Source organism: Mesocricetus auratus, unplaced genomic scaffold, assembly GCF_017639785.1.
Source record: "Mesocricetus auratus isolate SY011 unplaced genomic scaffold, BCM_Maur_2.0 Super-Scaffold_100008, whole genome shotgun sequence".
Lineage (NCBI taxonomy): Eukaryota > Metazoa > Chordata > Mammalia > Rodentia > Cricetidae > Mesocricetus > Mesocricetus auratus.
The window spans coordinates 81587077-81599289 of record NW_024429192.1 but is presented as its reverse complement, the minus strand read 5'-3'; the positions used below and the strand labels follow the sequence as shown (position 1 = coordinate 81599289).

At 51.9% G+C, this 12213-nt stretch overlaps 1 protein-coding gene across 4 annotated transcripts in view; it reads left to right on the top strand.

Annotated features, from left to right (window-relative positions):
- Positions 1 to 3857: 3857 nt before the first annotated feature.
- Znf316 (zinc finger protein 316) overlaps positions 3858 to 12213 on the top strand; it is a 30031-nt gene continuing 21675 nt past the window's right edge. For 2 of the 4 annotated variants that reach the window (XM_040751296.1, XM_005080027.4), the window contains exons 1-3: positions 4231 to 4415; positions 11358 to 11520; positions 11855 to 12186. In XM_040751296.1, the coding sequence (XP_040607230.1) occupies positions 11880 to 12186 (307 nt within the window). In that variant the 5' untranslated portion in view covers positions 4231 to 4415; positions 11358 to 11520; positions 11855 to 11879. Of the gene's footprint in view, positions 4073 to 4230; positions 4442 to 11357; positions 11521 to 11854; positions 12187 to 12213 lie in introns of those variants that run through there. The other 2 variants (XM_040751295.1, XM_013120466.3) reach the window with 2 other exon arrangements.

The following is a 12213-nucleotide window of genomic DNA, read 5'->3' as shown; positions in this document are numbered from 1 at the left end:
TGCTTCCCCAGGACTTCCACATCACACCCTACCATCCTGGCAAACTATGACTTCTCTGCTGTCCAGCCTGTTGGGGCTCCCTGAATCATCCCCATGTTTTCACTTCAGGCTCTCACCCAGGGTCTACTGTGTCCCATCTCTGGCCCCTGTCAGGCTAGAGTGAGCACCACCTGTGCGGGGGAGGCATAGGGACCCATCTGACTCTTCTGTCAGCTCTTTGCATGGGGGCTGGGGGGAGGGGCTCATAGTCACAGTTTTTGGATTCACTTGGTTCCCTGAAAGGGTGAGCTGTGTGCCCTTCACCGTTTTGTGACAGTCCTCCCCAACACCTCATGTCTGTTGGTGACAGTATGCAGGAGCTTAAACCCAGGATGGAGTGACAGCTGTTTTCCAGTGGAGGTATCTCCCCCCACTATAGTTTATTTTCTGTGTGTGCATGTGTATTCATGTGTGTGCATGTGTGCATGCTCCTGTGAAGGTCAGAGGGAAACCTTGGGTGTCTTTCCTCAGGAGCCATCACTTTAATTTTAAAATTTGAAAGATTTTAGTGTGTGTGTGTGTGTGTGTGTGTGTGTGTGTGTGTGTGTGGTGCCCATAGAGGCTAGCAGTGTGGGTTCCCCAGGAGCTGGAATTATATATAGGAGGTTATAAGCTACCTGATGTGAGTACTGGGAATGAACTCAGGTCTTCTGGATGAGCAGTACAACCCTTAATCACCAAGCCATCTCTCCAGCGCCACTGTATTTTTTGAGGCAGGGTCTCTCACTGGGACCTGGGTATCACTGCTCAGGCTAGGCTGGCTGGCCAGTGTGCCCTGGGGATCCTCCTATTTCGGCTTCTCTGGCAGGAAGAGTACAAGCGTGCACCACCATGCCCGGCTTTTTATGTGGGTGTTCAGGATGAAACTCGGGTCCTCGGGCTTGCATGGCAAGTCCTTTACCAGCTGAGCCACCTCCCCGGCCCCACATCTGTGTGTCTTGCTTCTATTCTCTTACACAGGCCTAGGCAGGCCTCGTCCCCAGGCAGGCTGCCAATCGCCTCTCTCCTCTAGCTCAGTATGTATCTGGTGGCAGTTGGGCCAGTCCATGATATGGGCAGGCTTAATCTCCTTTCTTCTTCCTCAGAAACTCATCACTTGCTTTTGTTTCCCGTTGAGACTGGTTCATCTCCCCTTCCTTGGGTTCTAGCCTGTCAGGTACCCTGCAGGGAGGCAGGTGACTGGTAGGCCTTGGGAATATGTATATTCCAGTATTCCAGCTCATGTCAAAAGTGGCATCGGACAGGCAGATGGAAGCACACCTGGAGTCCCAGCACTGGGAGCAGGAGGATCTCCAGGTCAAGGCTAGCCTGGGCTATCTGACCCACCTACCTTTTCTGTTCCTGTGGTAAATTGCTCTTACCTAGGATCTTAGAAGGAGAGGGTTTATTTTGGTCCATCACCAAGGGAAGCTGCTCAAGGCAGGAACTGAAGAAGGAGCCGTGGAGGAATAACACTTACAGGCTTACTCAGTTACCTTTCCTACACAGTTCAGGCCCATCTGCCTAGTATGGGTGGCGCCACCCACAGTGGGCTGACCCCCCTGATGGGGAAGTCCTGTGTATATGCCAATAAAGCACTGTTGGCCAATGGGGAAGCAAGATAGGTGGGACTAGGAATCCAGGAGGACTCTGGGGAGGAGAAACACAGGGAGTCATCATGTAGCTGCCTTAGGGGTAAGAAACCCGGACCCCTTTCTCCGGTAAGAGAAATACTTAGATTAATAATTATGGGTTAAGTACTTAAGTCAGAGATAGCTAGTAAGAAATCAAGCAAACAAACGGCCAACAGCTTCATAATTAATACAGTGTCTTGTGTGTTATTTAGGGACTATAACGTGGCAGAGTCCTGGCGACTGGTGGGGAAAAACCAAAGCGGCTGGCAAGGAAAAGGCTTTACCCTACACCCCCCATCCATTGGCAATAAAGAAAATGCAGAGACATGCCCACAGGCCAATCTGATGGTGGCAAGTTCTCAACTGAGAGCTCTTTTCCCAAGTGCCTCAACTTGACAACCACCAAGATTAACCATCACACACACACACACACACACACACACACATACATACACACACACACACACACACACACTCCCCTGACAGTGTGATGTAGCCAGGACCCTTCGCTAGAGCCTTAACAGTCTCCAAAACTGTGAGCTAAGTACACCTATTCTCTTTACTCCCATTCCCTCCAAAAAAAAGTGACCTCAATTTCCATTCCAATTCCAACCATCCATTGTAGGGAACACTAACATCTTATCTGTTTTGTTTTGCTTTTGAAGGAGCTAGGGATGGAATCTGAGCCTTGAGCAAGCTGGGAAAACACTTTATCACTGGTTCAGACCCCCACATCCTCACTAGTGGTTTCTAGGCAGGTGCTCTACCACTGAGCCACACCCCAGCCCCTCACTGGGGAGTCCTAGGCAGGTCCAGTACTGATAAGCTACCTTCCAGCTTTTTTGTTTGTTTGTTTTACGAGACAGGGTTTCTCTGTATTGTTTTGGAGGCTGTCGGTCACCTTCCAGCTTTTAATGTTTTTGGAGCTGGGTCTTACTAGTTGCTCAGGTTGGCCTTAAACTCCCATTTGTAGCTTCGAACTCAAGATCCTCCAGAATATCTGGGATTTCAGGCTTGCACTGCCATGCCTGACTGCATGGTTCTTACAATATATGGGCCCCATCTGAAGATGTTTCCCCTTTGCCCTCTGCCCACTTGACAACAGAGCCTGAGAACATGAGGAGTGAGTAAAGCATGACACACGGCAGGAATATACACGCATCACCTGCTTTTGGTGTCCCATAGAGTGAGACTGGCTCCTCTTCCCTCCCTTGGATTTCTAGCTTGTCAGCTATCCTGCAAGGAGGAAGGTGCTTTGCTAGATAATCTGTCCTTGTTAAAACACACACACACACACACACACACACACACACACACACACCAGGGTGAGTAAGAATGGCATCATGGAGATAACTCACGTGCACACATGGGAACACACATCCTAGTGAAAATGAGAGACGAGGACCCTCCGTCCATGTGTGACTGCATGTGTGTGTGGGCAAGGGGGTGATGTTTTGGTTCCTAAAGAACCCACAGGTAGAGAGGCAGCCAGAAAGTCAGCCAGGTCCAGGCTACATGGTCAATCAAGAAAAGCACAAGAGTTTCATAAAGTTCTCAATGTAAGAGGGGATGGTGGGCCGGGCGGTGCTGGTGCACACCTTTAATCCCAGCACTCGGGAGGCAGAGGCAGGCGGATCTCTGTGAGTTTCAGACCAGCACGGTCTACAAGACCTAGTTCCAGGACAGCCTCCAAAGCCACAGAGAAACGCTGTCTGGAAAAACAAAAAACAGACAAAAAAAAAAAGAAAGAAAAAAAAAAGAAAAAGAAAAACCAGGGGAGGTGGAGGGCAGAGGCTAGAACCTGGTACCTGGGGCACTCAGCTCCAGACTTAGGTGGCCAGCAGGCTCATGGGCCAGGGACTTGAGAATATAAATGGTCCTCCGTGTAAGGCAGCAGAACACTGGCCAGAATAGCCATGAATATATCATGGGACTGTCAAGGTTCAACTTGTCTAAGGCTACTGCAAGACCACTACCAGTGTCCCTATCTGGCCTGGGATGACAGGTCAGGGGGTTGAAGAGCAGGAGTCTTGCAACATTTTGTGCATTTGACTGCTATAGCCACAGGACCACCCCCCCCCAAATGCCTTGAATAGGCTGACCCTCTGTTTGCCACACCCGTGCCAGCACTGACCATGCACGCACAAGTTACGTCAGAAGGTAGTGTGGTGAAACTGTGGATCGTCGAAGAGGGATCAACCTCCTGACCACACCCTAGCCCATGTCAGGGTCAGACACGCGCTGCTGCTTGGATATCCACAAGGAGTCACCACTCTCCTCCACCATCGTGAGATCCAGGGAAAGTCCTGTGGACATGGGCAGACTCCGTACACGTCCTGACACACACCGCGGTAGACCTAGGCCATGGTCTGGAAGGAAGGGATGCTCACTGGGGCTTGACGTCCTGGGCATCTCCAAAGGTGGGCAGGGGTCTCTTGCAGCGGAGAGGAGCAGGTAGTAGTCCAGAGATGCTCATCATGGGTAACTAGACGCATCCTCCACGCACACGGGTGTGAGACGCGGCAGACCCCCCCGCCTGCACCCACAGCTCCAAGACGCCCATGACCGGAAGTGCCCCCCCGTGGGCGCGGACAAGGCGGGGCCGGCGGGCGGCACTTCCGGTGCCCACGCGCCGCCGCCTCCACCGCCGTCGCACTGCTCGCGGCCGTCACTTTGTGTAGTGCGGGGGGGTCCCCGGTGGTCACAGCCCCCGCCCCCGAGTCCGTGTCTCGCTCTGGCTTGGCCGGGCTCCGGGCGCGCGCGGTGAGTGGGGCGCGCGGATGCGGCAGGTGCGCGCGGGCGGGACGCGCGCGCTGGGGGCGGTGGCGGCGGCGAGCCTGGCCGTCCTGGATGCCCGGGTGCTGGAGGCCTCGGGTGGTCGTGGGGCGATCGCGGGGTTCCGGGGCTGTCTTTGGAGGCGTTGGAGCTGCAGTTGCATGAGCTGGATCTTCCAAGCCCCTAGGTCCTTCCATACTGGCCTGGGCCTGCGAGTCACGTCACGGATGACTTGACGCCCCAGAGGGGGCATAGACTCCAGCGTAGGAGGGGGCGGGCCGGAGACGACGTGCGCTGCACCTTTGGAAGGTGTAGCACCGCCTCCTCCAGCTCAGGGGCGGGAGCTGGGCGGGGGGGCCCCCATCCCTTGGAGAGACACCTTCCAAAGGGCTGTCACCACTCCTGCCCAGACATGAGATGGATCCTAGGTAACCCCCCTAGAGAGATGGATAGGAAGGAAGCACCCTGTGTTCGCACCTTAAAGCCGGCTTTGTGACATTTAGGGGCCGCGGTTCAGCCTACCTCGTCTGCAAATGGAGGCTGACTAGGTTACTATCAGCTAAATCTCTTGCCCCCATGTGGGTGGGGGAACCCATCCCTCAGGTTGTTGGAATGTAGGGTGCCTCCTGAGGACACAAGGAGGGAAAGAGGAGGTGTGGATACCAATGAGAATTAGCTCACCTGCTCAACCTCGGTGGGTGGCATTGGCACTTGGTTTTGGCTCAGTAGCTACTGGCTGGCCTTGGGGGCGGGGCGGCTAGCTGGTCTGGTTGAGGAGACTGATCTGGGGATCTTGGATGGCATCCAGGAGCAACTCTGGAGAGTAGGGGCTCCGGAAACTCCGCAGATGGTGAGGATTGTAGTGAATAGGACAGACATCCTGAACAAAAAGTTCTGAAGGGCTTTGAAGTCAGTGAGGGCCACTGAACAGGAGTGAAGGTAATCAGATACAAGTGTGCATGTATGTGCACGAACACACACAAACATGCTCCCTGTTGAACTTTTCTGGAGTTCCTAACTTTTCAAACTTTAGCGCGTGTCTTTGCACACTCCCTTCTTATGGACAGGGCCCCACCTCATTCGGTGTCTGCAGCACTGTGCCCTAAGGCTCAGGACCTTAGTGGAAAGAGGGGTTGGAGTGACCCAGGGATTTTGCATGGTAGAGCCATGAACTTGACTCTGTAAGCGTTTCGAGTCACAGCACCAAATGTTGGCATTTCGGTCGTATGGGGATGGGATGGATATTCTGGCACTCAGGAGCCACAGGATACTGAGTGTTACACAGCTCAGGTGGAAAGGTATCCAGGAGCTCGGGAGCCAAGGACCACCACAGGTTGCAGTAAACTTAGCAGCTTTACAGCCCGGCCTCAGGGAAAGGCTTCACCAGTGTATCAGCTCTGCTCCGGCAGGACAGGGTCTTCCAGCTTGGGATGTTCGCCCAGAGTAGTAGCAGTTTTGCTCAGCAGGAGGTTTCTTTCGGGCGAAGCTATAGTTTAGCTCTGCTCCCACAGAGCGGGGAGCGGAGTGTAACTCTGCCAAGGGAAGGTTTCCCAGGCAAATGTTACAGCTCTGCTCACTCTGCTCTGCCCAGGGTCGCCTCTGCTAGGTCACCTCGGCAAAAGATCTTCACCCAAAGCTCGCCCAAGAGGTTTATTGGGAGGGAAGAATCCAGGAGAGTGGCTGCCCTCTGCCGGGTAGCAGGAACAGACGTAAGCTGAACAGACACAGGGTTTATATAGGGCTTCCAGGGTAGGGATTGGTCAGATTTTAGTGCTGAGCTCAGACTGGCTAGAGCTCTGCTCAGGGATTGGTTAGTTTTCTGCACAGATTAGGGTCAGATTTGGCTCTGATTAGTGTGTTTCTTTCTCTGGTCCTTTTTAGCCTTTTGGCTCCAATTTTAGGGCCAGGGTGCATTTCTTTCACTGACTCTGATTCCAGGGACAAAGTGTGTTCCTTTGGCACTGGTTTCAGGGTCAGGGTGCATTTCTTTAGTTCTGGTTGCAGGGCCAAAGTGTGTTTCATTGGCTCTGCTCAGGGTGTGTTTGACTGGTCCATTTTCCCTACACTGTCCATTCTGATCTAGGACGGGAGGTCAAGGGGAAGTGAGGAGAAAGGCTTTCTAGGGACTGATTGGCTGGAGGGATGGGGGTATCCGAGGAGGTGGGGAGGCCCCAGGGCCCAAGTTGTAAGACTATGACCTGACCTACTCCAGGTCAGACTGGTTTTCAGGACTTTTGTTCTGAATCCTGGGTCAGGGCATCTGGAACATCAGACTTTTCTTGACTTCTGCCCTGTCTTCCCATGGACTGCTAACCTTACAGGATTTTTGTTTGTTCGTTTGTTTGTTTTTTGAAACAGGGTTTCTCTGTGTCACCCTAGCTGTCCTGGAACTCTCTCTGTAGACCAGGCTGGCCTCGAACTCACAGAGATCCTCCTGTCTCTGCTGGCATTAATTGTGCACCACCACCGCCCTGCTATGTTAGAGGCCTTAAAAAAGATTTATTTATTTATTATGTATACAATGTTCTGTCTGTATGTAAGACTGCAGGCCAGAAGAGGGTACCAGATCTCATTACAGATGGTTGTGAGCCACTATGAGGTTGCTAGGAATTGAACTGAGAACCTCTGGAAGAACAGTCAGTGCTCTTAACTGTGGCGCCCATACCACAAGCAAGTCCAAGGTATCAGGAAAAGAAAGACAAGACGTCCAGCTGCTTGTACTAAGAGAATGCATGTGCTGCCTTTATTGCAGAGAGAGAGAGACAGAGAGAGTCTTCATTGCAAGTGATGGGAAAACACACTGCCATTGCTCGAGATAGCTGGTCCCTGTGTATCCACAGTCAGGAAGCAGAGAGAGGGATGCTGGTGCTGAGCTCACTTGCCCCTTTTTATTCAGTCTTAGGACCCTAGCTCGGGGGATGGTGTCACTCATATTCAGAGAGGATCTTCCCATCTTGATTGACCTAATCTAGAAACCCCTCACAGACATCCAAGAGGTGTCTGTGATTCCAGATCCTGGCAAGTGTGCAACAGTAACCATCATGGGCTAGTGCACAGATTTGATTTTACCTACTGTCCTCTGGAGGCAGAGACTCTCTACTGCTTCCCTCATTCCGTGGTTGGCCTGTTGTGGAGTGTGACAGTTGAGCCCTGACACTGATTTTAAAAAACAAACAAACAAACAAACAAAAAAACGATGTCCATGTCATTAACTACAGCTCTCCAGGCCATGTCTTCAGTAAGGTCTGGAGTGACTACTGTGTGTCTGGGGATCCAGGTGGAAGAAAGTGGGGACTCTTCATCATCCCTCTGTTGAATACCCTTCAGTAAAGAAGATGTGGGTGCTGCCTGGGAAGAGAAGTAGTCACAATGGGCTGCCTCCTCTTCCTTGTAGTGTGCAGTGTATGTACACAGCTTTGTATGTAGTGTATGTACACAGCTGTGTGTGTAGTGCATGTACACAGCTGTGTGTGTGCAGTGTATGTACACAGCTGTGTGTGCAGTGTATGTACGCAGCTGTGTGTGTGCAGTGTATGCACACAGCTGTGTGTGTGCAGTGCATGTACACAGCTGTGTGTGCAGTGTATGTACGCAGCTGTGTGTGCAGTGTATGTACACAGCTGTGTGTGTGCAGTGTATGTACACAGCTGTGTGTACAGTGTATGTACGCAGCTGTGTGTGTGCAGTGTATGTACACAGCTGTGTGTGTGCAGTGTATGTACACAGCTGTGTGTGCAGTGTATGTACGCAGCTGTGTGTGTGCAGTGTATGTACACAGCTGTGTGTGTGCAGTGCATGTACACAGCTGTGTGTGCAGTGTATGTACGCAGCTGTGTGTGCAGTGTATGTACGCAGCTGTGTGTGTGCAGTGTATGTATGCAGCTGTGTGTGTGCAGTGTATGTACACAGCTGTGTGTGCAGTGTATGTACGCAGCTGTGTGTGCAGTGTATGTACGCAGCTGTGTGTGTGCAGTGTATGTACACAGCTGTGTGTGCAGTGTATGTACGCAGCTGTGTGTGCAGTGTATGTACGCAGCTGTGTGTGCAGTGTATGTACGCAGCTGTGTGTGTGTAGTGCATGTACACAGCTGTGTGTGTGCAGTGTATGTACACAGCTGTGTGTGCAGTGTATGTACGCAGCTGTGTGTGTGCAGTGTATGTACACAGCTGTGTGTGTGCAGTGCATGTACACAGCTGTGTGTGCAGTGTATGTACGCAGCTGTGTGTGTGCAGTGTATGTACACAGCTGTGTGTACAGTGTATGTACGCAGCTGTGTGTGTGCAGTGTATGTACACAGCTGTGTGTGCAGTGTATGTACGCAGCTGTGTGTGTGCAGTGTATGTACACAGCTGTGTGTACAGTGTATGTACGTAGCTGTATGTGTGCAGTGTATGTACACAGCTGTGTGTGCAGTGTATGTACGCAGCTGTGTGTGTGCAGTGTATGTACACAGCTGTGTGTGCAGTGTATGTACACAGCTGTGTGTGTGCAGTGTATGTACGCAGCTGTGTGTGTGCAGTGTATGTACGCAGCTGTGTGTGTGCAGTGTATGTACACAGCTGTGTGTGCAGTGTATGTACACAGCTGTGTGTGCAGTGTATGTACGCAGCTGTGTGTGTGCAGTGTATGTACATAGCTGTGTGTGTGCAGTGTATGTACGCAGCTGTGTGTGCAGTGTATGTACGCAGCTGTGTGTGTGCAGTGTATGTACATAGCTGTGTGTGTGCTTCTGTGCCTGCGGGTATGCGCGTAGATGACAAGTCGGCATCAGGGCGCTCCTTTAGTCACTTCCCACCGTAGTATTTGAGGCAGTGTCTGTCTGGTACCCCAGGCTTATCAATTCTGATCACCTGGTCGGCACTGCCAGGGCTAGATTTACAGAGAGACACTCCCCCTCCCCCCTTCCCATGGCTGTTGGAGCATTGAACTGAGTTCCTCATGCTTGTGTGGCCATGCACTTTGACTAACTGAATTGCCTTCCCAGCCCCAGATTTTTGCTTTTCTTGGGGCCTTACAATAGTCTGACCTGAGGAAGTCTGAAGTTGCTGCCCAAGGTGGTGACCAGACAGGAGTTAGTGGGTGTCTGGCTTAGCTTGAATCTACAGCTGTAGGCTTGAGGTGGGTGGGAAATCTCCGAGTGTTCTCGGTGTTCCTGAGAGCTGTCCAGGATAGCACAAAGGCATGCGTGTGATCTTTACCCTTCAGGCATCTTCCAACACCAAAGGCTCCTGGAGGCCTCTGTGGTTCTCTCAGGCCTAGTTTTGTGGCTTCAATCTGTGATGTAGTGCTTCTGAATCTAATTTGAGACAGTGAACATATAGTCAACAACAGAGGGGACTCACAGGGGTCAGGAGTCCCAGCCCTTATTGGCATGGGCAGGGATGCTGCTAATCTATGGGATTCTTCTTGTTTTGTTTCTGACTGCTTGTTTCTGTTTACTTTCTTACTGTGTGAAGTGTGTCTATGTTTATGTGTCTGCAGGTGTATATGAATGTATATGGAGGCCAGAAGCCAATGCTAGGGATCTTCAATTGCTGTTCACCCTGGTTATTGTTTTGTTTTGTTTTGTTTTGGGTTTGTTGTTGTTTGTTTGTTTGTTTGTTTGTTTGTTTGTTTGTTTGAGGCAGGGCCTTTCACTGGAGCTCACTGAGTTGGCTACATTGGCTGGAACCTCCTGTCTCTGCCTCCACAGTGCTGACATTGTAGGCATGCACCATCATGCCCAGCTTTTACATTCAGAGGAGCGAACTCAGGTTTTCATGCGTGCAAAACAAGCACATTACGGACTGAGCTACCTCCCCAGTACCAAAGTGTAAATTCTAATTAATTTTTTTTTCAAAATTTTATGTGTGTTAGTGTTTTCCTCCTAGTATGTCATGTGTACTACTTGTATGTTTGATGCTCACAGAAGGACGAAAGGGCATGGGATCCCCTGGAACTTGGGTTACAAATGATTGTGAGCTAGCATGTGGATTCTGAGAACTGAACGTAGGTTCACTGAAAGAGCAGCCAGTGCTTCTAATGGCTGAGTCATCTGTCCAGTCTCCAGAGATAGGTTTGAAAGCAGATGTCTGAACAGAAAGGGGGCAGGATATAGCAGGCCGCTCAGGTGCGTGGGACTACCAGGCACAGTTGTCTTACTGTTCTCGTGGCCTTGGGTATCTTTACCTAGCACAGTCTGGTTTTAAGCATCCTGAGGCAACACTGTCCACTGAGGTGGCTCCAGTGTCTGGTGTGGGCTGGCATTTCAGGATCTTTTTGGAACTCAGCATACTGGGGTGGCCTGCCCTGCCTTTGAACGTGGTCCCATTCAGATCTGAGATTCTTACAGGGCAGGTAGAGGGGCATGGTGGTAAAAGAGCCATAGGAATGAATTAGTGACGACCACAGTGGACTGGTAAGATGGCTCAACAGCTAACGGTACCTGCTGCCGAGCCTGATGACCTGAGTGTGATCCCCGAGACTCGATGGGGTGGAAGGAGAGAGCTGCCTCCTGCAAGTTTGCCATGCCATGTGTCCCCACTCCACAAATAAATACAGTAAAAGAGACAACATAACTGTCCAGCCCTTGAGAGTCACGAGGCTGCTTCTTTGTAGACATGGGCTAGATTAGTGACTGTAGGAGCCCTGCTACTAGCCCATTATGCTGGTGGCTCTAGGCTCCAGGCCAGGTGCAGCTGAACTGCGTCTGTGGCATCACCAGGGGAGTAGGACCCTGTGAGCCTGTAAGGTGTTAACATTTCAACCATTCTGTTCTCTGATCCATGAACTTTTGGAGGAGTGTCACCTTGCATGTCACCTGTGCTAGCCTAGTGATGAGCTGGACTCCACCTCCTGAACTGGCTGAGGTTTTCACAACACCCTTGGAGTCAGATATAAGTAGGTGGAGTGATGTCTGCTCATGGCCCTGTCTCTCTTTTGACTCACAGGAGTGGGCCTGAGAGCTTGCTGACTGCCATCTCTCTTTTCCCCTGAAGACACGAAGCAGGATCCTCTTCCAGCCCGCACCCCACTCTGCCCCTCAAAGCTGCATAGGTGTCAGTGGTCTGACAGTGCTTGGGCCTGCCCTGGCTCATGTGTGCGGAGAGCTGGGTAAGCTGCTTGTCTTTGCTTCCGGTGTGGGACAGGCTGCCCCTTGTAGGGTACACTTACCCATCAGTAAACATGGATCCCTGGGACTGTGTTGGCTGCACTCCATGCTTCTCCTGGTCCTTAAGGATTGGGATAATGGGTGGCTTACCTAGGAACAGGCTCACACTAGACACATGGCTGCTGGTGAGAGAACAGAAGCCCTGTCCCAGAGGATTGTGGGGAGGAGCCCTTTCTGGGTAAATCACCTGCCAGTTGCACAACCTGAGGTGACAGACAGAACATGGTCCTTCCTCAGCCCTTGCGGGTTCCCCTGCAAAGTGCCTCTGTGTTTCAGGCCACACAGAGGCTCTCTCCTAGGGATGATGGCCGCCCTTCACACTACTCCAGACTCCCCAGCTACCCAGCCGGAGCCTGCAGAAGATGGGTCGGAATGTGATGCTGACCCTGAGGAGGAGGAGGAGGAAGAGAAGGAGGAGGAGAAGGGGAGAGAGGAGGCAGAGGTGGAGGCAGAGGTAGCCGTGGAGGAAGAGGAAGTGGCCACACAGGCGGAGGCCAACTCAGAGCACAAGGCTGATGCTGACAGTGCGGAGGAGGTGCTGGCCGAGGAGGGGACCCAGGGGCAGCTTAGCAATGGTGGTGATGTCAGGTCGCCAGTTCAAGGAAAAGGTAGGAACAAGGACCTCCCCACGCTGC